Source organism: Haliotis cracherodii, unplaced genomic scaffold, assembly GCF_022045235.1.
Source record: "Haliotis cracherodii isolate W230 unplaced genomic scaffold, xgHalCrac1.p SCAF_1, whole genome shotgun sequence".
NCBI classification, from domain to species: domain Eukaryota; kingdom Metazoa; phylum Mollusca; class Gastropoda; order Lepetellida; family Haliotidae; genus Haliotis; species Haliotis cracherodii.
In genome coordinates this window covers 17,493,978-17,521,355 of record NW_027266264.1, presented here as the reverse complement: position 1 = coordinate 17,521,355, position 27,378 = coordinate 17,493,978, and the positions used below count along the sequence as shown (strand labels likewise).

At 42.9% G+C, this 27,378-nt stretch overlaps 1 protein-coding gene across 2 annotated transcripts in view; it reads right to left on the bottom strand.

The window, feature by feature from the left end:
- LOC139473698 (DIS3-like exonuclease 1) overlaps positions 1-27,378 on the bottom strand; it is a 35,620-nt gene that overhangs the window by 7,823 nt on the left and 419 nt on the right. The window contains exons 1-20 of one of the 2 annotated variants that reach the window (XM_071256422.1): positions 26,871-26,910; positions 25,686-26,017; positions 25,167-25,300; positions 24,375-24,526; positions 23,609-23,690; positions 22,669-22,813; positions 21,783-21,912; positions 17,701-17,858; positions 16,607-16,731; positions 14,145-14,257; positions 12,973-13,126; positions 11,644-11,792; positions 10,926-11,117; positions 7,428-7,530; positions 5,740-5,834; positions 4,420-4,576; positions 3,650-3,745; positions 3,364-3,516; positions 1,598-1,747; positions 1,058-1,162 (exon numbers count right to left, since the gene is read on the bottom strand). In XM_071256422.1, coding sequence (XP_071112523.1) covers positions 1,058-1,162; positions 1,598-1,747; positions 3,364-3,516; positions 3,650-3,745; positions 4,420-4,576; positions 5,740-5,834; positions 7,428-7,530; positions 10,926-11,117; positions 11,644-11,792; positions 12,973-13,126; positions 14,145-14,257; positions 16,607-16,731; positions 17,701-17,858; positions 21,783-21,912; positions 22,669-22,813; positions 23,609-23,690; positions 24,375-24,526; positions 25,167-25,300; positions 25,686-25,842 — 2,550 coding nt within the window. In that variant the 5' untranslated portion in view covers positions 25,843-26,017; positions 26,871-26,910. Of the gene's footprint in view, positions 1-1,057; positions 1,163-1,597; positions 1,748-3,363; positions 3,517-3,649; positions 3,746-4,419; positions 4,577-5,739; positions 5,835-7,427; positions 7,531-10,925; positions 11,118-11,643; positions 11,793-12,972; positions 13,127-14,144; positions 14,258-16,606; positions 16,732-17,700; positions 17,859-21,782; positions 21,913-22,668; positions 22,814-23,608; positions 23,691-24,374; positions 24,527-25,166; positions 25,301-25,685; positions 26,018-26,870; positions 26,911-27,378 lie in introns of those variants that run through there. The other variant, XM_071256413.1, reaches the window with a different exon arrangement.

The following is a 27,378-nucleotide window of genomic DNA, read 5'->3' as shown; positions in this document are numbered from 1 at the left end:
ACACCTGTACACTTCAGCACTAACACTTTCTCCTCACAGCCTTCACACCTGTACAAATCAGCACTAACACTTCCTCCTCACAGCCTTCACACCTGTACACTTCAGCACTAACACTTTCTCCTCACAGCCTTCACACCTGTACACTTCAGAACTAACACTTCCTCCTCACAGCCTTCACACCTGTACACTTCAGCACTAACACTTCCAACTAACAGCCTTCACACCTGTACACTTCAGCACTAACACTTCCTCCTCACAGCCTTCACACCTGTACACTTCAGCACTAACACTTCCAACTAACAGCCTTCACACCTGTACACTTCAGCACTAACACTTCCTCCTCACAGCCTTCACACCTGTACACTTCAGCACTAACACTTTCTCCTCACAGCCTTCACACCTGTACACTTCAGCACTAACACTTCCTCCTCTCAGCCTTCACACATGTACACTTCAGCACTAACACTTCCAACTAACAGCCTTCACACCTGTACACTTCAGCACTAACACTTCCAACTTTCTCCTCTCAGCCTTCACACATGTACAAATCAGCACTAACACTTCCTCCTCACAGCCTTCACACCTGTACACTTCAGCACTAACACTTCCAACTAACAGCCTTCACACCTGTACACTTCAGCACTAACACTTCCTCCTCACAGCCTTCACACCTGTACACTTCAGCACTAACACTTTCTCCTCACAGCCTTCACACCTGTACACTTCAGCACTAACACTTCCTCCTCTCAGCCTTCACACATGTACACTTCAGCACTAACACTTCCAACTAACAGCCTTCACACCTGTACACTTCAGCACTAACACTTCCAACTTTCTCCTCTCAGCCTTCACACATGTACAAATCAGCACTAACACTTCCTCCTCACAGCCTTCACACCTGTACACTTCAGCACTAACACTTCCAACTAACAGCCTTCACACCTGTACACTTCAGCACTAACACTTCCAACTTTCTCCTCTCAGCCTTCACACATGTACACTTCAGCACTAACACTTCCTCCTCACAGCCTTCACACCTGTACACTTCAGCACTTACCCTGTGCTTTTGATTGATGTGGTTGCTGAGTTCATCTAGCTCCTTGTTGCCAGGCAACCTGGCGTGACTATCTGCACCAATGGCTGCAAGAAGCTGGCGATGCACCTGACAAAGAGTTGACAATCCATGTTCTATTTACTCTAAACTAAAAGCAGAAGTATCCATCTTAAAAGAACAAATGTCCCAAATTAAGCAGTAGATCTTCAGTAAGATATCAACCTGTGAAGATCCAGGTAGAATAGGTCTTCTGCAGTCCATGCTTGCTGTAAATGGCGACTATGCTTGTCGTAAGTGGCGACTAACAAGATCGGGTGGTCAGGCTCGCTGACCTGGTTATGCATGTCATCGTATCCCAATTATGTGGATCGATGCTCATGATGTCAATCACTGGATTATCTGGTCCAGATTCGATCATTACAGACCACTGTCAAATAGCTGGAATATTGCTGAGTGTGGCATTAAACAACAAACAAACAACATCAGTAAGAAATCAGCAGCACCAAAGAGTTATCTTGTACCAACATTCAACGACTGACTGACCAGAATATCTGCGTATCTCCTGATAGGGGAGGTGAAGTGTGTGTAGAGATCCAGAGCCAGGCCATAGTGGAAGAACTGGTCCCTTGCCAGGCTGCCTGTGGAGAAGTACTGGGCGTTGGACATGGCCTGTGTCGCCAGAGTGCGGAGTAGCTGCAACACGCAGTGATCTGGTTCAGTGATCTACACAACCCACCTAATTAACTGTCCGGTCTACACAATCCATCTTGTTAACTGTCAGCTCTACTGAAGCTACACAACCCCACCTTGTTAACTGTCAGGTCTACACAGCTTACCTTGTAAACTGTCAGGTCTACATAGCTTACCTTGTAAACTACTGTCAGGTATACACAGCTTACCTTGTAAACTGTCAGGTCTACACAGCTTACCTTGTTAACCGTCAGGCCTACACAACCCACCTTGTTAACTGACAGGTCTACACAACCCACCTTGTTAACTGTCAGGTCTGCACAACCCACCTTGTTAACCGTCAGGTCTACACAGCTTACCTTGTTAACTGTCAGGCCTACACAACCCACCTTGTTAACTGTCAGGTCTGCACAACCCACCTTGTTAACTGTCATGTCTGCACAACCCACCTTGTTAACTGTCAGGCCTACACAACCCACCTTGTTAACTGTCAGGTCTGCACAACCCACCTTGTTAACTGTCATGTCTGCACAACCCACCTTGTTAACTGTCAGGTCTACACAACCCACCTTGTTAACTGTCAGGTCTGCACAGCTTACCTTGTTAACTGTCAGGTCTACACAACCCACCTTGTTAACTGACAGGTCTACACAACCCACCTTGTTAACTGTCAGGTCTGCACATCCCACCTTGTTAACTGTCCGGTCTGTACAACCCACCTTGTTAACTGTCAGGTCTACACAACCCACCTTGTAAACTGTCCGGTCTACACAACCCACCTTGTTAACTGTCAGGTCTACACAGCCCACCTTGTTAACTGTCAGGTCTACACAACCCACCTTGTTAACTGTCAGGTCTACACAACCCACCTTGTTAACTGTCAGGTCTACACAAGCCACATTGTTAACTGTCAGGCCTACACAACCCACCTTGTTAACTGTCAGGCCTACACAACCCACCTAGTTAACTGTCAGGTCTACACAACCCACCTTGTTAACTGTCGGGTCTACACAACCCACCTTGTTAACTGTTGGGCCTACACAACCCACCTTGTTAACTGTCAGGTCTACACAAGCCACCTTGTTAACTGTCAGGTCTACACAACCCATCTTGTTAACTGTCAGGTCTACATAACCCACCTTGTTAACTGTTGGGTCTACACAACCCACCTTGTTAACTGTCAGATCTACACAACCCACCTTGTTAACTGACAGGTCTACACAACCCACCTTGTTAACCGTCACGCCTACACAACCCACCTTGTTAACTGTCAGGTCTACACAACCCACCTTGTTAACTGTTGGGTCTACACAACCCACCTTGTTAACTGTCAGGCCTACACAACCCACCTTGTTAACTGTCAGGTCTACACAGCCCACCTTGTTAACTGTCCAGTCTACACAACCCACCTTGTTAACTGTCAGGTCTACACAACCCACCTTGTTAACTGTTGGGTCTACACAACCCACCTTGTTAACTGTTGGGTCTACACAACCCACCTTGTTAACTGTTGGGTCTACACAACCCATCTTGTTAACTGTCCAGTCTACACAACCCACCTTGTTGACTGTCAGGTCTACACAACCCACCTTGTTAACTGTCCGGTCTACACAACCCACCTTGTTAACTGTTGGGTCTGCCGAGTCCACACAGGAATCCAGGGACGCAGCAAGAGCTTTATTGGATGACACATCTATTGTAAAGCCCTTGGATGCTGCACAGTTGATGAGGTTGGCAAAGTGGTCCTGCCTGGGCAGTGGGTGATGACGAAGCTAGAATCAGAAACAAAAAACAAACAGTGCCTTCACTCTCTACGCAATGTCACACAAGTCAAAACACACACCAAGATGTTTTTGATGATTTTCAATGGAACCAGACTCGATCAAATCCTGCCTCTCGACTCACCAGGGCCTGGTTGGGGTAGACCTCTGCTATCTTCCGGGCCACCCAGTGGTTGGCAAAGATCATGCACTCAGCTATAGTATCGTGAATCTCCAGGTGCTGTGGAAGAAACAAGTCAAATACTTGGGAACCATGTCTGAAATATAGCTGTATCACACTCATCAATGTTATGACTATATTGTTTTCAAGTCAGAATGGGGGGCATAGGGGGCCCAGTCATCTAAGGCACCGCGATTCGCTGTGCAGGGTTGCGTCCCTTGGGCATGCCAGAAACCTATGATTGTGGGTTCGAATCCCAGTTCGCCCCGATTATGTTTCTAGGTTTGTAAACACCATACCTGTGCTCGTGGGTTTCACCGAAGTGGTAAACATGAGACCTGCATCACTTCGGGCTTACCTCCCACATTAAGCTGACACGCCGCAGTATAACTGGAATACCGTTTAAAGCAGCGTTAAACCAAACTCACTCACTCACTCAAGTCAGAACGTATGAAGAAACCTAATGAGCGCTGATAGGAACCAGGGAAGTGTTCATGACAAACTACATATGATGACAGTCTAGTGAGAGACTGAGTGAGTAAGAGTTTACACCTCTTTCAGCAATATTCCAGCAATACCACGTCAGGGACACCAGAAATGGGCTTCAGACATTGTACCCAGATGACAGACAACATGATCAGGGAAATTCTACTGTTCAGCGTCAGATTTTTATCAGATTGGGACACTAAGCTGATGATGGGAAAATTCGGGAAGTCTACTGGAGGTCTACTTACATCTTTTGGTGTGAGGTCATCTATCTTCTTGCTGTCATCCATTTCCACGCGTACTTCCACACTCTCGAGTTCCAAGGCCCCGCCGGACACACGGCGAGACTTCAACACTCTTGCCACCTCCATCAGTTTACACACTGCCCACTTCAACTCAGACAACCTGTACAGTCATGAAGTACTTCATACAGGGAGGCCTCAAACACATAACCTCCCTCTACACTAGGAAAAGACACACACCATATTGTCCGGAGACATCCAGCCTCATAAAGACAGATAGCCTTCTGCATGTTTATTCACCAGTCAAATGAAAGAACTTTTGATCAATGATGTTTCTATCAAATATATAGTCAGACACTTGTTAATCCGACAATCAGCTTTATCTGACAATAATGATATGAACCCATAAAGTCAGTGCTATTTTGACTCGTTAATCTGAGAGTCTTGCACTCAGCCTCCGACACACCTAAACATATTCCGCTAACAGTGAGTGAGTGAGTGAGTTGGGTTTAACGCTGCTTTTAACAGTATTCCAGTTATATCAAGGCGTGTCAGCTTAATGTGGGAGGAAAGCCCGAAGTGATGCAGGTCTCAGATGTTTACCACTTCGGTGAAACCCACGAGCACGGGTATGGTGCTGACAAACCTAGAAACATAATTTTAGGTGAACCGGGATTCGAACCCACAATCATAGGTTTCTGGCGTGCCCAAGGGCCGCAACTCTGCACAGCGAATTGCGGCGCCTTAGACGACTGGGCCACCCGTGCCCCCTATTCCGCTAACAATGTAACATTACATTTTTCTTATTACAAAGTGTTTGTATCGTTATCTATCGTGTAGTTTTTCCGATTTTCGTTCACGAACGTTGATACTACCTAATTTTGTTTATCCGACTAAGTCATTAATCCGATATAAACATATACAACCAACCATGGTGGATTAACAGGACTTGACTGTATGTGCAAAACATATTTATGTTATAAAATAACAAAGTTAATAACATCATCTGATCATTAGAGTAATAACATTTCATCAATAACATCAACATATGTTTACCCAGGCTTGGCTGATTTTCCTCCAGTCATTAAGAAATCTTACTTCTTTCTATCAAATGATATATATATTTGTTATTCTAATTAGACATTAATTAAATGAAATAATATGACAACCTCATTGGCAATGTTTTGTCAATCCTTGCAGATAGATACTGGTTATTATTAGTGAATATTGTGTGTACAAGCTGCAAACTTGAGTTCCATTGTTCACACACCAGACACTGTGTAGTCATCAAGTTTGTCTTAAGTAAATATAAGAACTAGAACCAACCTCTCCTTCACTTTTGACTGGTCTACGCTGTGCAGCTCAGGGACGTTACTGACAATGTCCTCATCTGCAGCTCCATCATATATAGACTGTGCCAGCTGCAGGGGAAACCACATAGCCGGAGTGATTGAGTGAGTGAGTGGGTGACAGTGTGGGGTAGTGAGTAAAAGTGTGAGTGAGAGAGAGTGTTTGAGGTAGTGAGTGAGTGATTGAGTGAGGTAGTGAGTGAGAGTGTGGGGAAGTGAGTGAAAGTGTGAGTGATTGAGGTAATGAGTGAGAGAGAGTGAGTGAGGTAGTGACAGTGTGGGGTAGTGAGTGAAAGTGTGAGTGATTGAGTGAGTGGGAGAGAGTGTTTGAGGTAGTGAGTGAGTGAGTGAGTGATTGAGTGAGGTAGTGAGTGAGTGTGGGTAGTGAGTGAAAATGTGAGTGCTTGAGGTAGTGAGTGTGTGAGAGTGGGGTACTGAGTGAAAGTGTGAGTGATTGAGTGAGTGAGAGAGAATGAGTGTGTGGGGTAGTGAGTGAGAGAGAGTGGGTGTGTGAGGTAGTGAGTGAGTGTGAGAGAGTGAGTGAACAGGGTAGTGAAAGTGTGGGTGATTGAGTGTGTGAGGTAGTGAGTGAGAGAGAGAGTGAGTGTGTGAGGTAGTGAGTGAGAGAGAGTGAGTGAGGTAGTGAGTGAGTGTGAGAGAGAGTGAGTGAACGGGGTAGTGAAAGTGTGGGTGATTGAGTGATTGAGTGAGAGAGAGTGTTTGAGGTAGTGAGTGAGAGAGAGTGAGTGAGAGTGTGGGGTAGTGAGTGAAAGTGTGAGTGAAAGTGTGAGTGAAAGTGTGAGTGATTGAGTGAGTGAGGTAGTGAGTGAGGTAGTGAGAGTGAGAGAGAGTGAGTGAAAGTGTGGGGTAGTGAGTGAAAGTGAGTGATTGAGTGAGTGAGAGAGAGAGGGTGAGTGTGTGAGGTAGTGAGTGAGAGAGAGGGTGTGTGTGTGAGGTAGTGAGTGAGAGAGAGGGTGTGTGTGTGAGGTAGTGAGTGAGAGTGAGGGTGTGTGTGTGAGGTAGTGAGTGAGAGTGAGGGTGTGTGTGTGAGGTAGTGAGTGAGAGTGAGGGTGTGTGTGTGAGGTAGTGAGTGAGAGTGAGGGTGTGTGTGTGAGGTAGTGAGTGAGAGAGAGGGTGTGTGTGTGAGGTAGTGAGTGAGAGAGAGTGAGGTAGTGAGTGAGAGAGAGGGTGAGTGTGTGAGGTAGTGAGTGAGAGAGAGGGTGTGTGTGAGGTAGTGAGTGAGAGAGAGAGTGTGTGAGGTAGTGAGTGAGAGAGAGGGTGAGTGTGTGAGGTAGTGAGTGAGTGAATTACATGTCTTATCAACATTGCTTGCAGCGAGAGATAAATGTTATGGTACTAATCTAAATTTCTTGTGGATTACAACATATCAAACACACCCAAATCTTTAATACAATCATTTGCATTTACATAAAATAATGATATGAAGAGTTTTAATACATATTTAATAACCTCATACATGGCATATACCTTATACATCGTATATTTGCCTTAACAACACTTTCTAATATAACATCTGCAGAGTTGGCCAGTAGGTCTGGTCACCACAACAATGCTAAATTGGCAGGGGAATGGCCTATTATTTATTTAGTTTGAAAATATGTGCATAGTTTAACATGAACGGCACAATCGTGGAAAAGCACTGACCTCATAGAATAGTTTGTACTGTGAGCGGATAACAGTCCTGCCATACCAAACATCCTTCACTTCAAAGTCTGGGGTCAGCTCCCAGATAACACTCATGGCATACCTGGGGGGGGACACAAGAGGTGTTAGTGACAAACATCTACATATCTCATGGCATACCTGGAGACACACTGGGGTATTAGTGACAAACATCCACATATCTCATGGCATACCTGGAGACACACTGGGGTATTAGTGACAAACATCCACATATCTCATGGCATACCTGGAGACACACTGGGGTATTAGTGACAAACATCCACATATCTCATGGCATACCTGGAGACACACTGGGGTATTAGTGACAAACATCCACATATCTCATGGCATACCTGGAGACACACTGGGGTATTAGTGAAAAACATCTACATATCTCATGGCATACCTGGAGACACACTGGGGTATTAGTGACAAACATCTACATATCTCATGGCATACCTGGGGGGGACACAATGGGGTATTAGTGACAAACATCCACATATCTCATGGCATACCTGGAGACACACTGGGGTATTAGTGACAAACATCCACATATCTCATGGCATACCTGGAGACACACTGGGGTATTAGTGACAAACATCCACATATCTCATGGCATACCTGGAGACACACTGGGGTATTAGTGACAAACATCTACATATCTCATGGCATACCTGGAGACACACTGGGGTATTAGTGACAAACATCTACATATCTCATGGCATACCTGGAGACACACTGGGGTATTAGTGACAAACATCTACATATCTCATGGCATACCTGGAGACACACTGGGGTATTAGTGACAAACATCTACATATCTCATGGCATACCTGGAGACACACTGGGGTATTAGTGACAAACATCTACATATCTCATGGCATACCTGGGGGGGACACAATGGGGTATTAGTGACAAACATCTACATATCTCATGGCATACCTGGAGACACACTGGGGTATTAGTGACAAACATCCACATATCTCATGGCATACCTGGAGACACACTGGGGTATTAGTGACAAACATCCACATATCTCATGGCATACCTGGAGACACACTGGGGTATTAGTGACAAACATCTACATATCTCATGGCATACCTGGAGACACACTGGGGTATTAGTGACAAACATCTACATATCTCATGGCATACCTGGAGACACACTGGGGTATTAGTGACAAACATCTACATATCTCATGGCATACCTGGAGACACACTGGGGTATTAGTGACAAACATCTACATATCTCATGGCATACCTGGAGACACACTGGGGTATTAGTGACAAACATCTACATATCTCATGGCATACCTGGAGACACACTGGGGTATTAGTGACAAACATCAACATATCTCATGGCATACCTGGAGACACACTGGGGTATTAGTGACAAACATCTACATATCTCATGGCATACCTGGAGACACACTGGGGTATTAGTGACAAACATCAACATATCTCATGGCATACCTGGGGGGGACACAATGGGGTATTAGTGACAAACATCTACATACATCGTGGCATACCTGGAGACACAATGGGGTATTAGTGACAAACATCAACATATCTCATGGCATACCTGGGGGGGACACAATGGGGTATTAGTGACAAACATCTACATACATCGTGGCATACCTGGAGACACACTGGGGTATTAGTGAAAAACATCTACATATCTCAAGGCATACCTGGAGACACACTGGGGTATTAGTGACAAACATCTACATATCTCAAGGCATACCTGGAGACACAATGGGGTATTAGTGACAAACATCTACATATCTCATGGCATACCTGGAGACACACTGGGGTATTAGTGACAAACATCTACATATCTCATGGCATACCTGGGGGGGACACAATGGGGTATTAGTGACAAACATCTACATACATCGTGGCATACCTGGAGACACACTGGGGTATTAGTGACAAACATCTACATATCTCATGGCATACCTGGAGACACACTGGGGTATTAGTGACAAACATCTACATATCTCATGGCATACCTGGCGGGCACAATGGGGTATTAGTGACAAACATCTACATATCTCATGGCATACCTGGGGAGGGGGACACAATGGGGTATTAGTGACAAACATCTACATATCTCATGGCATACCTGGGGGGGACACAATGGGGTATTAGTGACAAACATCTACATATCTCATGGCATACCTGGGGGGGACACAATGGGGTATTAGTGACAAACATCTACATATCTCATGGCATACCTGGGGGGGACACAATGGGGTGTTAGTGACAAACATCTATATACATCGTGGCATACCTGGGGGAGATACAATGGGGTATTAGTGACAAACATCTATATACATCGTGGCATACCTGGGGGAGATACAATGGGGTATTAGTGACAAACATCTACATTATCTCATGGCATACCTTGGGGGGACACAGTGGGGTATTAGTGACAAACACCTACATACATCGTGACACACCTGGAGACACAGTGGGTGTTAGTGACAAACATCTACATACATCGTGGCACACCTGGAGACACAGTGGGTGTTATAGACAAACATCTACATACATCGTGGCACACCTGGAGACACAATGGGTATTAGTGACAAACATCTACATACATCGTGGCACACCTGGAGACACAGTGGGTGTTAGTGACAAACACCTACATACATCGTGGCACACCTGGAGACACAGTGGGTGTTAGTGACAAACACCTACATACATCGTGGCACACCTGGAGACACAGTGGGTGTTAGTGACAAACACCTACATACATCGTGGCACACCTGGAGACACAGTGGGTGTTAGTGACAAACACCTACATACATCGTGGCACACCTGGAGACACAGTGGGTGTTAGTGACAAACACTTACATACATCGTGGCACACCTGGAGACACAGAGGGGTGTTAGTGACAAACACCTACATACATCGTGGCACACCTGGAGACACAGTGGGTGTTAGTGACAAACACCTACATACATCGTGGCACACCTGGAGACACAGTGGGTGTTAGTGACAAACACCTACATACATCGTGGCACACCTGGAGACACAGTGGGTGTTAGTGACAAACACCTACATACATCGTGGCACACCTGGAGACACAGTGGGTGTTAGTGACAAACACCTACATACATCGTGGCACACCTGGAGACACAGTGGGTGTTAGTGACAAACACCTACATACATCGTGGCACACCTGGAGACACAGTGGGTGTTAGTGACAAACATGATGCAGACATAACATGATGGAAAGCAATATCATCATCAAACAATGAATGACATCCTACGCTTCCATGACAACTAATCGTCTGGGAATAATTGAGCAGAATGCAGAGAAATATCAACTAAAGCAAAGTTATTCTGTCCAATATGAATCAAACTGAATACTCTGTACATATGGGTAAAGAGATCAGTATTCATGTTTCACTGCTGGATACCAGGTATAAATAATCAAGATTAATCCAGGCCGGAGCCCAGTCTGCTGACCTGTCCACTCCGCTAATGAGGGAGCAGAGGTTGGCACTGAGGATTGTGGGTAACATGTCATATCTCCGGTCTGCCAGGTACACAGATGTTGACCTTGACCTTGCCTCTACATCAGAAAGGGATCCTGGCTTTACAAAGTAGGTGACGTCCGCTATGTGCACACCAAGTTCATAGTTTCCATGAGGAAGTTGTCTGAAAAGCATGATACGATCAACACATAATGGAAATATTTACTAATAAAACATAAGATGGAGTCGTCTTATACAACACTTGGCACTCCACAATCAGATCAGATAGAAGGCCCCAATACAAAATATTTCTGTTTCCTGAACCAGGTATTTGGCCGATAATTTTTTTTAAAAATATTTGAAATAATTACGAATGGACAGATGGATATGCTGAGTTTGGTGGGGGGGGGGGACATTAAAACACATTTATATATTAATAGAAAAGGGGATGGATGCTTTCCTAAAAACTATTTCAGTTAGAGACATTTTTGCCAAGGTTTGTTTGACCATCGCCTGAATGACCCTGTATTTAAGAGAAGAACTACCCAAAACATCAGATAAACAAATCAATTATAATTTTCTCTCTGTAGGTGTGACAATTGAGGGCATGTTTCAAATAACTATTGCAACTGCAATATTTTAACCACCAAAACAATAGTATTGTAACAGTGTCCATGCTTAGCTTTTCCTAGGTATTTCCTTCAAAATACCTGATGGACAGAGTGTCATCTACATCCTCGCAACCTTTAGGGTCAATGCTGAAGATGAGGTGAGACTGTCGCAGGTCCCGTCTGACTGAAACCTCCTCCTCAACCATTGTCCACGGCTGCTCTTGTGTGTCTGTCGGCAGCTCCTTCAACTAGAAGACTCATGCATAAATACACAGTCTGCTTCCACGTCCTTGCTGACAGACACACAGAATCACCTGATGCTCATCCTCATGTGGCAATCATCACATCCTGAAGGCTGATGTGTGAATAATAGCAGAGAATCATTTTAGCTGAGAATCTGCATTGTAGAGAATCTGTATTGTAGGGAATCTTTATTGTAGAGGGAATCTTTATTGTAGAGGATATGTATTGTAGAGTTTGCACTGTAGAGAATCTGTACTGAAGGGAATCTTTATTGTAGAGGGAATCTCTATTGTAGAGGATATGTATTGTAGAGTTTGCATTGTAGAGAATCTGTATTGTAGGGAATCTTTATTGTAGAGAATCTGTATTGTAGGCAATCTTTATTGTAGAGGGAATCTCTATTGTATAGGATATGTAGGGTAGAGTTTGCATTGTTGAGAATCATTATGGTAGAGAATCTGTATTTTAGAGAGTTTGTATTGTAGAGAATCTGTACTGTAGAGGGTGTGTATTGTAGAAAATCTGTAATGCAGAGAATCTGTAATGTATAAAATCTGTAATGTAGAGAACCTGTATTGTAGAGAAACTGTATCATAGAGAATCTGGATTGTAGAGAATCAGTATTGGAGAGAATCTGTATTGTAGGAAGTCTTTATTATAGTCTGTATTGTAAAGAATCTGTATTGTAGAAACTCTGTATTGTAGAGAGTCTGTATTGTAGGAAGTCTGTATTATAGAGTCTGTAATGTAGAGAATTTGTCCTGTAGAGAGTCTCTATTGTAGAGAATCATTATGGTAGAAAATCTGTATTTTAGAGAGTTTGTATTGTAGAGAGTCTGTGTTGTAGAGGGTGTGTATTGTAGAAAATCTGTAATGCAGAGAATCTGTAATGTAGAGAACCTGTATAGTAGAGAAACTGTTTCATAGAGAATCTGGATTGTAGAGAGTCTGTATTGTAGAGAATTTGTATTATAGAGAGTCTGTATTGTAGAGAATCTGTATTGTACAGAATCAGTATTGTAGAGAATCTGTATTGTAGAGAATCTGTATTGTAGAGAATCTGTATTGTAGAGAGTCTGTATGGTAGAGAATCTGTTATTGCAGAGACTGTATTGGAGAGAGTCTGTATTGGAGAGAGTCTGTATTGCAGACAATCTGGTTTGTTCCCTGCTGAAGATGACAGACCTGCAGGTCGGAGAAAGGTGGCACCGAGATGTTGTTCTCCACAAGCAGTGCCGCGATCTCCGTCTCCAGCTCCCCAATCTTCCCCAAGCTCCGCACAAAGTGTCCATTTGGGTACTGTGAATCCACATCCCACGAGTCAATCCTTACAATTATCCTGAAAAGGGTAAGCAGGTTACAAATGATAAACACCAGTCAACACTGTTACAGTTACTGCACCAGTGTGACTTGGGTGGGGACGTCAGACTTAGTGAGATTGTTGATTGTGTGTCAGGTACTATTACTCTATATCAATTACTGGTATACTTACAACAATTAATAACAACAAACAAATAAACAAAAAAGTAATATGGAGCACACAAATTCAAGGAACCCCAAACCCCACTCATTCTACTATTGAATGAATAATTTAAACAGGTCAGCACCCTAAATATTGTGTGAGTGTCCAGTCAGGTCAAGCAGTCGCCACTGTGTCCACATAGTCCCACTTTAATCACCTCATATAATAAGGGCAAACTTTAGGTACTGAGTTACGGCCTACAAAACACAGTGGCAGATCCAGATAGGGGTCCTGGGGCAAAAATGTCTGAATAGCAAAAGGCACCAGTTCAGCATGTACCTGACAAACCAGCAACGTTTCATGAAAAAATATTGAACGGTTTAAGAGTTATGCTCCGGAAACGAACCCAACCCTCAAAGAACCATCTTTTTGCCATGGAAACGTAAAAAATTAAAAATTCTAAAATTTCTAAATAGCAAAAGGCACCAGTTCAGCATGTACCTGACAAACCTGCAAAGTTTCATGAAAAAATATTGAACGGTTTCTGAGTTATGCTCCGGAAACGAAATGTGACTGACGGACGGACGAACGGAGCCCGTTTCTATATCCCCTGCTAACTTTGTTGGGCGGGGGATAATAATGGTTTACATAACGCTTTTTGTGATTTTGGGGTAGACTTCCCCCACCACCAACCCCCCACCCTCACTGACTGAACTTACAAATGACGCAAGTGGAACCCTACCTTTCTTAAAATCCTGGATCCGCTCCTGAAACATTCTGTTACATTATCTTCATATAATAATCCTTGTAGATCCTAGGTAGTCAAAGACACTGTTTCTACAAAGTGACATTTACAGGCCTGTGAAGGAAGAATAACAAAATTCTGTGCACCTACCTGTCTTCGCGGAGTGTGCCCACTTGTCGGGTGCTGATGCGGATCTTGGGGATGCGGTAGTCCCAGGGGATGAGGAGAACCTTCCCAGCTTTGTTGGCATTCTTCTGGGCCTCCTGAACATCAAGAACATATGGAGGCCACGCCAACTGTGGGGGACGGTCCATTGTCATGACACATCATACCCAGCACAGAGCTACAGATAAGCTACATATTTGCGTAAAATACCCCCAGAACATATTCAAAACCCAATTTCTTTCAATTAACTTGTGTACAGAAACGCATGCATTGAATGCAAAACTCAAATGTATAAAAACAGCATGTGTAAACTACCAATGACGCTTTTTCAGCATGCGTACAAAGGAGCTAATTTCCAAAACACAATTACGAACATATTTACTTTCCGGGTCAAGGCTATTTATTTAGAACAGTTATATACATCTAAAACATTATGTCATTTTTTTTCAATCTTAAAATGTCCACTAATTTTGCGAAAAACCCAATAAATTGATGAATAGATGAGTGAAAAATATATATTGGTTACGCAATGAAAAATGTAATAACCCAATTAAAATAGAAACCCTAGAGTAAAAACTCAACTGCTCAAAATGTTATCTGGAGCTCTGCCAGCATTACACCCCACTATGAGTCCTATGGTTCTGTTTCCCCCATTACTATTTAAGACCTTGACCACACATTACTATTTAAGACCTTGACCACACAGTACTATTTAAGACCTTGACCACACATTACTATTTAAGACCTTGACCACACATTACTATTTTAGTCCTTGACCACATAGTACTATTTTAGACCTTGACCACACATTACAATTTTAGACCTTGACCACACATTACTATTTTAGACCTTGACCACACAGTACTATTTTAGACCTATACCACACATTACTATTTAAAAACTTGACCACACAGTACTATTTTAGACCTTGACCACACATTACTATTTTAGACCTTGACCACACATTACTATTTTAGAACTTGACCACACATTACTATTTTAGACCTTGACCACACATTACTATTTTAGAACTTGACCACACATTACTATTTTAGTCCTTGACCACACATTACTATTTTAGACCTTGACCACACATTACTATTTTAGAACTTGACCACACATTACTAATTAAGACCTTGACCACACAATACTATTTTAGTCCTTGACCACACATTACTATTTTAGAACTTGACCACACATTACTAATTAAGACCTTGACCACACATTACTATTTTAGACCTTGACCACACATTACTATTTTAGACCTTGACCACACATTACTATTTTAGACCTATACCACACATTAAATTTTAGAACTTGACCACACATTACTATTTTAGTCCTTGACCACACATTACTATTTTAGACCTATACCACACATTACTATTTTAGTCCTTGACCACACATTACTATTTTAGACCTTGACCACACATTACTATTTTAGTCCTTGACCACACATTACTATTTTAGACCTTGACCACACATTACTATTTTAGTCCTTGACCACACATTACTATTTTAGACCTTGACCACACATTACTATTTTAGACCTTGACCACACATTACTATTTTAGAACTTGACCACACATTACTATTTTAGTCCTTGACCACACATTACTATTTTAGACCTTGACCACACATTACTATTTTAGAACTTGACCACACATTACTAATTAAGACCTTGACCACACAATACTATTTTAGTCCTTGACCACACATTACTATTTTAGAACTTGACCACACATTATTAATTAAGACCTTGACCACACATTACTATTTTAGACCTTGACCACACATTACTATTTTAGACCTTGACCACACATTACTATTTTAGACCTAAACCACACATTAAATTTTAGAACTTGACCACACATTACTATTTTAGTCCTTGACCACACATTACTATTTTAGACCTTGACCACACATTACTATTTTAGTCCTTGACCACACATTACTATTTTAGACCTTGACCACACATTACTATTTTAGTCCTTGACCACACAGTACTATTTTAGACCTTGACCACACATTACTATTTTAGTCCTTGACCACACATTACTATTTTAGACCTTGACCACACATTACTATTTTAGACCTATACCACACATTACTATTTTAGAACTTGACCACACATTACTATTTTAGTCCTTGACCACACATTACTATTTTAGTCCTTGACCACACATTACAATTTTAAGTCTTTGACCACACATTACTGATTTAGTCCTTTACCAAACAGAACTATTTTAAATTATTATTAAATAATTAAAATTACTAAATCATTGCTATTGAAAATCAAGCTACAGATCTTGAGCACATTACACAAAATGAATGTAGTGCTACATCTGTGTAGTTAGTGTAAGTAGATGAAGATCTTCGGAGTCAAAGTCGTCATAAGATTCAAAATGTGTTCCCACTATGATAAAGACATTCGGAAAGTAACTGACCTCATCTGCAGAGAAGCTGGCCACATAGTCCCTCCAGTTCCTCTGAAGCACCCCCACGATGCGGCCTGTTGGCATCACACTGCTCATGTCATCACTGGTCGTCTCACCATCACCAGTTGTCTCCCCTGACAGTAGACAGTAGTAGGTGTAGGATTTGGTTAAAATCTTATTCAAAACAAGCAATGATAACATTTAAAGACAATTACATAAATAAATATAATCTGCCTTAGATGAAACAGGTCTGAGAGAGTAGGTTCTGCAAATTGGCATTCCTAGTAAATTTGATTCAAGTCTTTCAAACACCACACTGCTCAGGAAAAGTTTCTCATACCCTCACAGCCGAGTGACAATCTCATTAAAATCAGATCTTAGTTCCCGCAATCGCTAAACAAAGATCTGAGGACATCCCATTAAGGGTCACGTCAGAACAACCTTTCATCCAACCAATCAGATCGTCGCTTTCCAGATCATAAAAGTGACAGTCAGAATGTGTTTTCTAATCATGCAACCACAAAATATTTAACAGAGGGTATTCCCAACGACAGTTATGGGTTTTATGATTATATCCATACAATCTAGGCCATCTATAAGCTATTCCTGAATGTTCTTCTTATCAGTTTTAATTTTTTTAATCAAGAATATGTCAAAATATGTTTCAAAGCGTGGTCGCCAGTTTTAAACTAGTGTCATAAAGCTCGAGAAAGCTGCCTTCTGATTGGCTAATGTCGATTTCTTGTCAGTCATTTCGATGATCGGTCAAAATTCGCGAAAGGTCGTTCTGATGTGACCCGTAATGGGATGTCCTCAGATCTTTGTTTAGCGGTTGGGAGAACTAAGATCTGATTTTTAATGAGATTTAATGAGATGAGCCAAGTGACAAAGTCCCAGGTTCAACACATGACACTAGTTATTAAGTAGACAACAAAGAGGTTCACACTGAAAAAGATGTCACCCTGTACGATCCCGATGGATTTCTTACTTGCACTCTGGTCGAACTCCTTCAAACTATGATTGCTTAACATATATATTTGTTTATGAAACTGGTAGTTTCAGAAATGTAAGTGTAGGCAACAATGTTAATTCAACAAAAAGACCTGTCTTGTCTCCTAATTCCTTAATGGAGAGTGATCTCCCCTTCCACTGAGATCGTGGCAGGAGTTCAACTACAACTTTGTCTCCATGGACAGCTCTGTTGCGAGACGCAGTTCCATGGATCAGGATGTCAGAGTCACTCTCTTCTTTCAAGTCACGTCTGAAGAGGAAGATTGAAATCACAGAAACAGCAGCAAGACTGAGAGCTTCTTAAAAAGCAAGATGGCAATGTTCCGCTAACAGCGAAGCAGTAATAGAGCATGTACACCAGGGCCAGGCAGTAACACAACATGTCCACTAGGGCAAGGCAGTAACAGAACATATACACCAGGGCCAGGCAGTAACACAACATGTCCACTAGGGCAAGGCAGTAACAGAACATATACACCAGGGCCAGGCAGTAACACAACATGTCCACCAGGGCCAGGCAGTAACACAACATATACACCGGGGCAAGGCAGTAACAGAACATATACACCAGGGAGAGGCAGTAACACAACATGTACACCAGGGCCAGGCAGTAACACAACATATACACCAGGGCCAGGCAGTAACACAACATATACACCAGGGCCAGGCAGTAACACAAAATGTACACCAGGGCCAGGCAGTAACACAACATATACACCAGGGCCAGGCAGTAACACAACCTATACACCAGGGCCAGGCAGTAACACAACATGTACACCAGGGCCAGGTAGTAACACAACCTATACACCAGGGCCAGGCAGTAACAGAACATATACACCAGGAGGAGGCAGTAACACAACATATACACCAGGGAGAGGCAGTAACACAACATATACACCAGGGCCAGGCAGTAACACAACATATACACCAGGGCCAGGCAGTAACACAACATATACACCAGGGAGAGGCAGTAACACAACATATACACCAGGGCCAGGCAGTAACACAACATATACACCAGGGCGAGGCAATAACAGAGTGAGTGAGTATGGTTTTATGCCCCTTTTAGCAATATTCCAGCAAAATCACGGCGGGGGACATCAGAAATGGGCTTCACACATTGTACCCATGTCAGGAATCAAACCCGGGCATTCGGCGTGACGAGCGAACGAAGTAACAGAACATGTACACCAGGGCCAGGCAGTAACACAACATGTACACCAAGGCCAGACAGTAACACAACATGTACACCAAGGCCAGACAGTAACACAACATGTCCACCAGGGCCAGGCAGTAACACAACATATACACCGGGGCAAGGCAGTAACAGAACATATACACCAGGGAGAGGCAGTAACACAACATGTACACCAGGGCCAGGCAGTAACACAACATATACACCAGGGCCAGGCAGTAACACAACATATACACCAGGGCCAGGCAGTAACACAAAATGTACACCAGGGCCAGGCAGTAACACAACATATACACCAGGGCCAGGCAGTAACACAACCTATACACCAGGGCCAGGCAGTAACACAACATGTACACCAGGGCCAGGTAGTAACACAACCTATACACCAGGGCCAGGCAGTAACAGAACATATACACCAGGAGGAGGCAGTAACACAACATATACACCAGGGAGAGGCAGTAACACAACATATACACCAGGGCCAGGCAGTAACACAACATATACACCAGGGCCAGGCAGTAACACAACATATACACCAGGGAGAGGCAGTAACACAACATATACACCAGGGCCAGGCAGTAACACAACATATACACCAGGGCGAGGCAATAACAGAGTGAGTGAGTATGGTTTTATGCCCCTTTTAGCAATATTCCAGCAAAATCACGGCGGGGGACATCAGAAATGGGCTTCACACATTGTACCCATGTCAGGAATCAAACCCGGGCATTCGGCGTGACGAGCGAACGAAGTAACAGAACATGTACACCAGGGCCAGGCAGTAACACAACATGTACACCAAGGCCAGACAGTAACACAACATGTACATCAAGGCCAGACAGTAACACAACATGTACATCAGGGCCAGGCAGTAACACAACATATACACCAGGGCCAGACAGTAACACAACATGTACACCAAGACCAGGCAGTAACACAACATGTACACCAAGGCCAGGCAGTAACACAACATGTACACCAGGGCCAGGCAGTAACACAACATGTACACCAGGGCCAGGCAGTAACACAACATGTACACCAGGGCCAGGCAGTAACACAACATGTACACCAGGGCCAGGCAGTAACACAACATATACACCAGGGCCAGGCAGTAACAGAACATATAAACCAGGACAAGGCAGTAACAGAACATATACACCAGGGCGAGGCAATAACAGAGTGAGTGAGTATGGTTTTATGCCCCTTTTAGCAATATTCCAGCAAAATCACGGCGGGGGACATCAGAAATGGGCTTCACACATTGTACCCATGTCAGGAATCGAACCCGGGCATTCGGCGTGACGAGCGAACGAAGTAACAGAACATGTACACCAGGGCAAGGCAGTAACACAACATGTACACCAAGGCTAGGCAGTAACACAGTATGTACACCTGGGCCAGGCAGTAACACAACATGTACACCAGGGCCAGGCAGTAACACAACATGTACACCAGGGCCAGGCAGTAACACAACATGTACACCAGGGCCAGGCAGTAACACAACATGTACACCAGGGCCAGGCAGTAACACAACATGTACACCAGGGCCAGGCAGTAACACAACATGTACACCAGGGCCAGGCAGTAACACAACATGTACACCAGGGCCAGGCAGTAACACAACATATACACCAGGACCAGGCAGTAACACAACATGTACACCAGGGCCAGGCAGTAACACAACATGTACACCAGGGCCAGGCAGTAACACAACATGTACACCAGGGCCAGGCAGTAACACAACATGTACACCAGGGCCAGGCAGTAACACAACATGTACACCAGGGCCAGGCAGTAACACAACATGTACACCAGGGCCAGGCAGTAACACAACATATACACCAGGACCAGGCAGTAACACAACATGTACACCAGGGCCAGGCAGTAACACAACATGTACACCAGGGCCAGGCAGTAACACAACATGTACACCAGGGCCAGGCAGTAACACAACATGTACACCAGGGCCAGGCAGTAACACAACATGTACACCAGGGCCAGGCAGTAACACAACATGTACACCAGGGCCAGGCAGTAACACAACATGTACACCAGGGCCAGGCAGTAACACAACATGTACACCAGGGCCAGGCAGTAACACAACATGTACACCAGGGCCAGGCAGTAACACAACATGTACACCAGGGCCAGGCAGTAACACAACATGTACACCAGGGCCAGGCAGTAACACAACATATACACCAGGGCCAGGCAGTAACACAACATGTACACCAGGGCCAGGCAGTAACACAACATGTACACCAGGGTTTCAAGGATGCATTACTTAGTCCTTGACTCTTTGGTCATGGCCTCAATCCATCCAAGGTCTAGACATTGAAATTATTGCCCTGTGAAACATTATCTCTATGTTACTAGTGTAGACTGCATTAAGTTAGTGAACGAAGGTTTAATGTTGCTTTCAAGATTATTGTATTAATACAGCGTTTGCACAATCTTATAATGTCTTTGAGTATGGCGTGGCTGGGGATTGAACCACCGACCATCTGCTCTCCAGGTAGGTGCTCTATCCACTACACCACAGAGGTGGTCCTGAATTAGGTCATTAAAAGTCAGTTAACTGATGAGCAAAGGGTCTAAATGACATTTTAAAATACTTACAGGCACGCCTTCATATCAACTCTTTAAGACTTATTGCAAATAATAAACTGTTCATCTTAAAACATATTCTATGCATAATGATCTATTAAGCATTACCTCTCAAAATATCTTTTGTGCATACTGATTTGATTTCAAAATGGCTCTTTGCAACATCCATAAGATTTACCATAGTGTAAGAGATGGACTGTGATAGACTTGTATCTGTATACGCCCAAAGGACAACATCCTGGCAACCTCTGAAAGTTCATGATCCCGATTAGACTGTTCCACCCTTGTTTATAATGCATAGGATTCAATCATCATGATGATAAATTATTCATTACAAACAGAAATAGAAATTAATGGAAAACGTGTTATTACCCTGTCCTCTTGACGAAGGCCTCTGTCATGGCGTTGTGTTTGTTGACATTGATGCAGCCAGAGATGTAGCGGCCTGACTTGATACCTGCCTCCAACACATCGGAGGGGAGATAACCCAAGTAGTCACGATCTGACGAGAAGTAAACAATAGAACTCAGTATTGGAAACAAACCAAAACTTGTCAGTAGTCCAAAATCTTCCCCAGGCAAGGGAGTTAACTGACTGTAAAAGTCCATTTTCCATTTCGATCGAAGCACACCCAGTGGCTATGTCCCTCCAATCAGATTCCACTTCTCATATCACTTGCATTTGCTTCAAACAAAATGGTGGCGCCCATTCAAGATGATAGTCAAGATCTATATTGTAATAAAACGGGTCTTACTTTGTAAAGTGCATGAAATCATGTGCGCACCTTGATTAAAAACATGAAAAGATTTGGAAAATATCTGTTGATGCTGAGTTGGTGGTACACACGCTTTACAAATCTTGCAATCAAACGAAATCTGCACGTCAGTTGACAAACTGGATGTCGATTTCATTACATGATTTTGATTGGACTTTGTATGACTTGTTAGTCCAGCCAAAATATAACTCCGTAATTAAAGCCTAGTTCGGCAAGGGTGGGAAACTGGACTTTTTATAGTCAGTTAACTCCCTTGCCTCAGGGAGATAGTAGTCCAAAGGACCAAAAGTTTAAAAGATCCTGTTGGATTTCTGTCATGGCCACTCTGTTCCGGAACAATAATCCCTGACCCTATCCAACTAGAAGACAGTCAGCCCTTTACATCCATACCACTGAGATCCATGCCAGCTTTAGGACCTCATTCATTTTTCAACAGTCCAGATGTGTTCATTCATGTACAGCAGCTCAGGTTCTCATATTCACCTTTTGTAGTCTTGGATTCCAGGGCAGCAGTGAGAGACTCGTAGAGATCCATGGCGCCGGTGAGTGACGAGAGGAACCCCACAAGGTAGTCCTTCAGGCACATCACAAACACATTGAGAGTCCTGTTGCTGTACTTGGCAACAGCCTACAGAAAAAGTCAATCATCATAATCAAAGCCTGCAGAAAAAGTCAGTCAACGTAGCCAATAATATCCTGCAGATGTAGTCATCATGACCAATAGCCTGCAGAAAAAGTCAATCCTTGTACCAAATAGCCTGCAGAAATGGTCAATCATAACAAACAGCCTGCAGGTATAGTCAATGCTTGTACCAAATAGTCAGCAGAAATAGTCAATCCTTGTACCAAATAGCCTGCAGAAATAGTCAATCCTTGTACCAAATAGTAAGCAGAAATAGTCAATCCTTGTACCAAATAGCCTGCAGAAATAGTCAATCCTTGTACCAAATAGTAAGCAGAAATAGTCAATCCTTGTATTAAATAGCCTGCAGAAATAGTCAATCCTTGTATCAAATAGCCTGCAGAAATAGTCAATCCTTGTATCAAATAGCCTGCAGAAATAGACAAACCTTGTACGAAATAGCCTGCAGAAATAGTCGATCCTTGAACCAAAAAGCCTAAAGAAATAGTCTAAACAAAATAAATTTGTGTGAATTTTAATTGAGCAATTCATAAATTTGCATGAATTTTAATTGAGCAATTCATAAATTCGCAGCTGGACCATAGGTATATATATGCAAGTGTAGGAATGTTTATCAGAAAAAAACAAAATCTCTTCCTTCCTTATTCAGTAACCAAGACAACAGCATCACCGTAACTACATCAACTTGCAGGCTCGGTAGAACCATCACAAGAGACAGATTACACATATAGATAATATGCCAATAAAAACAACACTACTGACAAAACCACCATTCCTTACCTCCTGGTTCTGTGTAACCATGACAACCGGCATTTGTCCTGCAAGGTGGTTGTAGAACCACTCCGCTGCCTGGTAGGTACTTCTGGAGAAGCAGCAGAAAACAACGTCCGCCATATTACATTCAGAACATACTAAACATGTATGAAATGATGTTTGTGAAAGGTCATTTACACACATAATGATATGATGGTGTTGGGAGTTAGGTTTGTTTTGGTCATAATATTGCTTGTCATGTGAAGATGTACCACTGGCGACATTCATGAGATGGGAGGTGAGGTGAAATGGGGTTTAATGTCATGTCCAAGAATATTGCAATTATATAGCGATGTATATGCGCGCATGTGTGTCTGGCTGCTTGTACTAGTTCAGACTAATGCGGACATTTTTCGTGCCAGCCCACAGAGTCACAGATATACCAGGCCACAGTTTAATATGAATACCCCACTCACATGCAGGAGTGACTCCGAGCCAACTGGTCCTGGTTTTATCCCTTAATAGGTAGGATAACAACAAGTCATATATTTCAACGTCTTTTGGTATGATGCGGCCATGGATTGAACCCCGAATTCTCGCTCTCCGGGCAGACACTCTACCACTAGACCACAGAGATGGTCCCATGAGATGGGAAAGGTGCTAACTGATCAAGGATCATAATCAGGACAAATCTAGGATCATAACCCACGATTAGCGGATCCTGGCACAACTAAGGGATGCAAGGTGATAATGGCAGTGTTAGATATGAGATGATCTGAGGTAGTTTCCCCACCTGATGTGCCAGTCATTCAGGGGCTCCCGAGCTTGTCTCTCACAATATGCATATTTCTGGAACTCATTGTGGAAAGTGATTGACCCACGCCTTGGATCCTTGACAATATTTCTCAGTCGGCTGTAGAGACGCTTACTTCCGTCATGTTGAACCTAATGGAATGAACATGCATTATCACCATGGTTACTTCTTTGATAGGCATTTAGAAGTTTCGAGTACTAAGTAAGGATGAGATTTATGGATGAAAAACTTCTTTATTACAATTAAGAGCGACGTTTCATGTTAGGACCTAAACCGAAACATCGCTCTTAATTGTAATAAAGAAGTTGTTCATCCATAAATCTTATCCTTACTTATCACCATGGTTATTGAGATCTCTTCATTACGTCAGGACATTCAAAGCAGCTTGTTACAACAGGATGTAGAATGGGATGAAAGTTGCTGCACCAATCTTCCTTTCAGTATTAAAGTGTACATGTATGTTATATCTTCAACATTAAAGTCATATTCACACTGTCTAACAAAATCGTATTATGTTTTATTCCTCCACACAATGGCATCATTGTATTGTTCTCAACAATAAACAATGAAAACAGTATATTACTTCAACTGTCCCTGAGATTGACCATCCAATCACCTCTTGCAAGCAACAAGCAACAGAGTGCTGATTTGGGGGCTTCAGTCGGGTCAGACAGCTTTGAGAGGCTTCATTTACGTGTGCAAGTATCAGAAAATTAATATTTTTTCCACGGTAATTACTAATATTGTGAAATACTTCCAGAAGCCACTTACACTGTTAGCTACAGTTTGAGTGAAGACGATGCCTCTTATCTCCGGTGCCTCCAAGATCTCCAAGTAATCTCGTGCCACCTGGCAGTCAGGGAATACGTAGTGGGTCACATCACTTGGGAGGAGGGACAGGCTTTCTGTACAACACACCATAGTGAATACCGTGTCATAATCCATGGTTCATACTGGCCACAAAGCTAATATTTCAAGGCTGAAGAGTTGAAACATTCATTCTTGAAGATATTCATACTCCATTCATTTGATACTTACAATGTAGTATCACAAAAACAAAAGACTTGCTAAATATTTACATAGCATTTAAGAAATGTTTATAAAGCATTACTGGAAAATTCAAGGATTTTTAAATCTTAATTATAGAAACTTTAAGGTCTTTCAACATGTTCAATCAACATTTATTCAAAAATAAAATATGTTTATTTAAAGATTCCATATTCAATAGTTCATCATGTATAAGTGTTGCAGACAGCCAACCAGTCCATTGTGAATAAAACGCCAACTTACCAGCACTATTAAGACAACCAGCAACGCACAGAGAACTTTGACAAGGGATATCTTCACGTAAATACAACTCTCTTACAACACGGATACGTCCTCCTTGACGACTCTTCACTCGAAGTTGACGCTCTGTGCGTACAGTTGAACTGGACAACAAAACCATTCTGCACAGTTCCAGATTCTATGTTTTAAAGCTTACAGCAAAATACCATCCCTTTTCTGGACATCACTTTCCATTGGCAAGTCTCATAAGCTTGTGTTGCAGCTCTTTCTGTGTCCATGATTTCTGGAGTGATGATCCAGATGTTCTAAAGCTTCGTTTACACACAAGACATAATCTGTAAAGAAAAGTGTCAGGTCACCTTGATGTGTCACCTTAATGCCATCTTCCTGAGGCAAGAGAGTTAACTGACTTTAAAAGTCCAGTTTCCACCCTTGCCGAACTAGGCTGGAATTACTGGGCTCGATCGTAGCTCCACCAGTGGCTATAACCAATTATGTCCCTTCTAAGCCTCTCCAATCAGGGGTCACCGAGTGTGCATAAGCTCCCCCCAGTGATCTATCATCTCTACACGAAATGTCATTGAATACGCCAAGCGCTGTGGAGAGTTATGAATATTTCTATACTGAATATAGCCTGCGACGGCGCATTTTATAGCAAGTGCTAGTATACGAAAGCACTTTTATTTTTTATTTCGTTTTTCTCGTAATTCAAGTGGCTAAGAGGGTTATAAATGGGAACTAATATACATATATTATTTTTTCGGTGCATTAATTTTCATTATTATGCACAAGAATGTAGTTTATTAGGGATATTAAATTGACGCTGAACACAAACAAATATCGCTAGTGTTATGGTAGATTACCCAGAACTCTATCCATAGCCCTTGGATTGCCTTTACGATCAATCACGTCTTTTCGATCATTAGGGTCAGGTACCCGTTTAGTGGCTATTAGATTACCCAAATTCTGTCCTTACCCCTTGGATCCCCTTTACGATCAATCATCCCTTCACGATCATTAGGGTTCGGTTTCTCCTTAACGCAATTCTTCACACAAAAACATTGAGTAAAAAGAAAATGAAATGGTTTTGTGTCGAATACTTTGGCTTCTGGAAACTGTCCTGGAACATTCACACAAGCCACTTTCACCGGCTACATTTTTTCAGTACTGATTCAAAAGCGAACTCACCGTTGTGTCGTCACTAGCCATGCACATGCCTCCCTTGTTCCTTACTATTATCCACATCATGATTACAGTGTTCCCTACCACACTTATCTGTCACAAAATCCACCCGACGAATTATTAAATAACTCGTCATTCATGCGTACTCGCGAGTTTGACGTCTGACGTCTGACACAGTGAGCCATTTTCAGTTCGCGCCATATCGGATCATTCCTCGCCACTCGGTATCTTGTAGATTACGGAATGGGACGAGTGTGCCAAATGGCATCAGGATCATTCGTAAGTGTCGATAGACTAAAGTCATGAGACACCATGCCTACCCTTAACCTTCGTAAGGGTCCGTCACCTATCCGACCCTTTTCATTCAGTTCCGTAACGTCGTAGGCATGACTAGGTTTGACTTTGTTTCACAGTGTGGACGTAGCTCAGTCCGTTAGCTGTCGGGCTAACAATCCGAAGGTCGCGAGTTCGCGTCCCACGGATTCTCACAAAAACTGGTTGCTTGTCTTTGAGA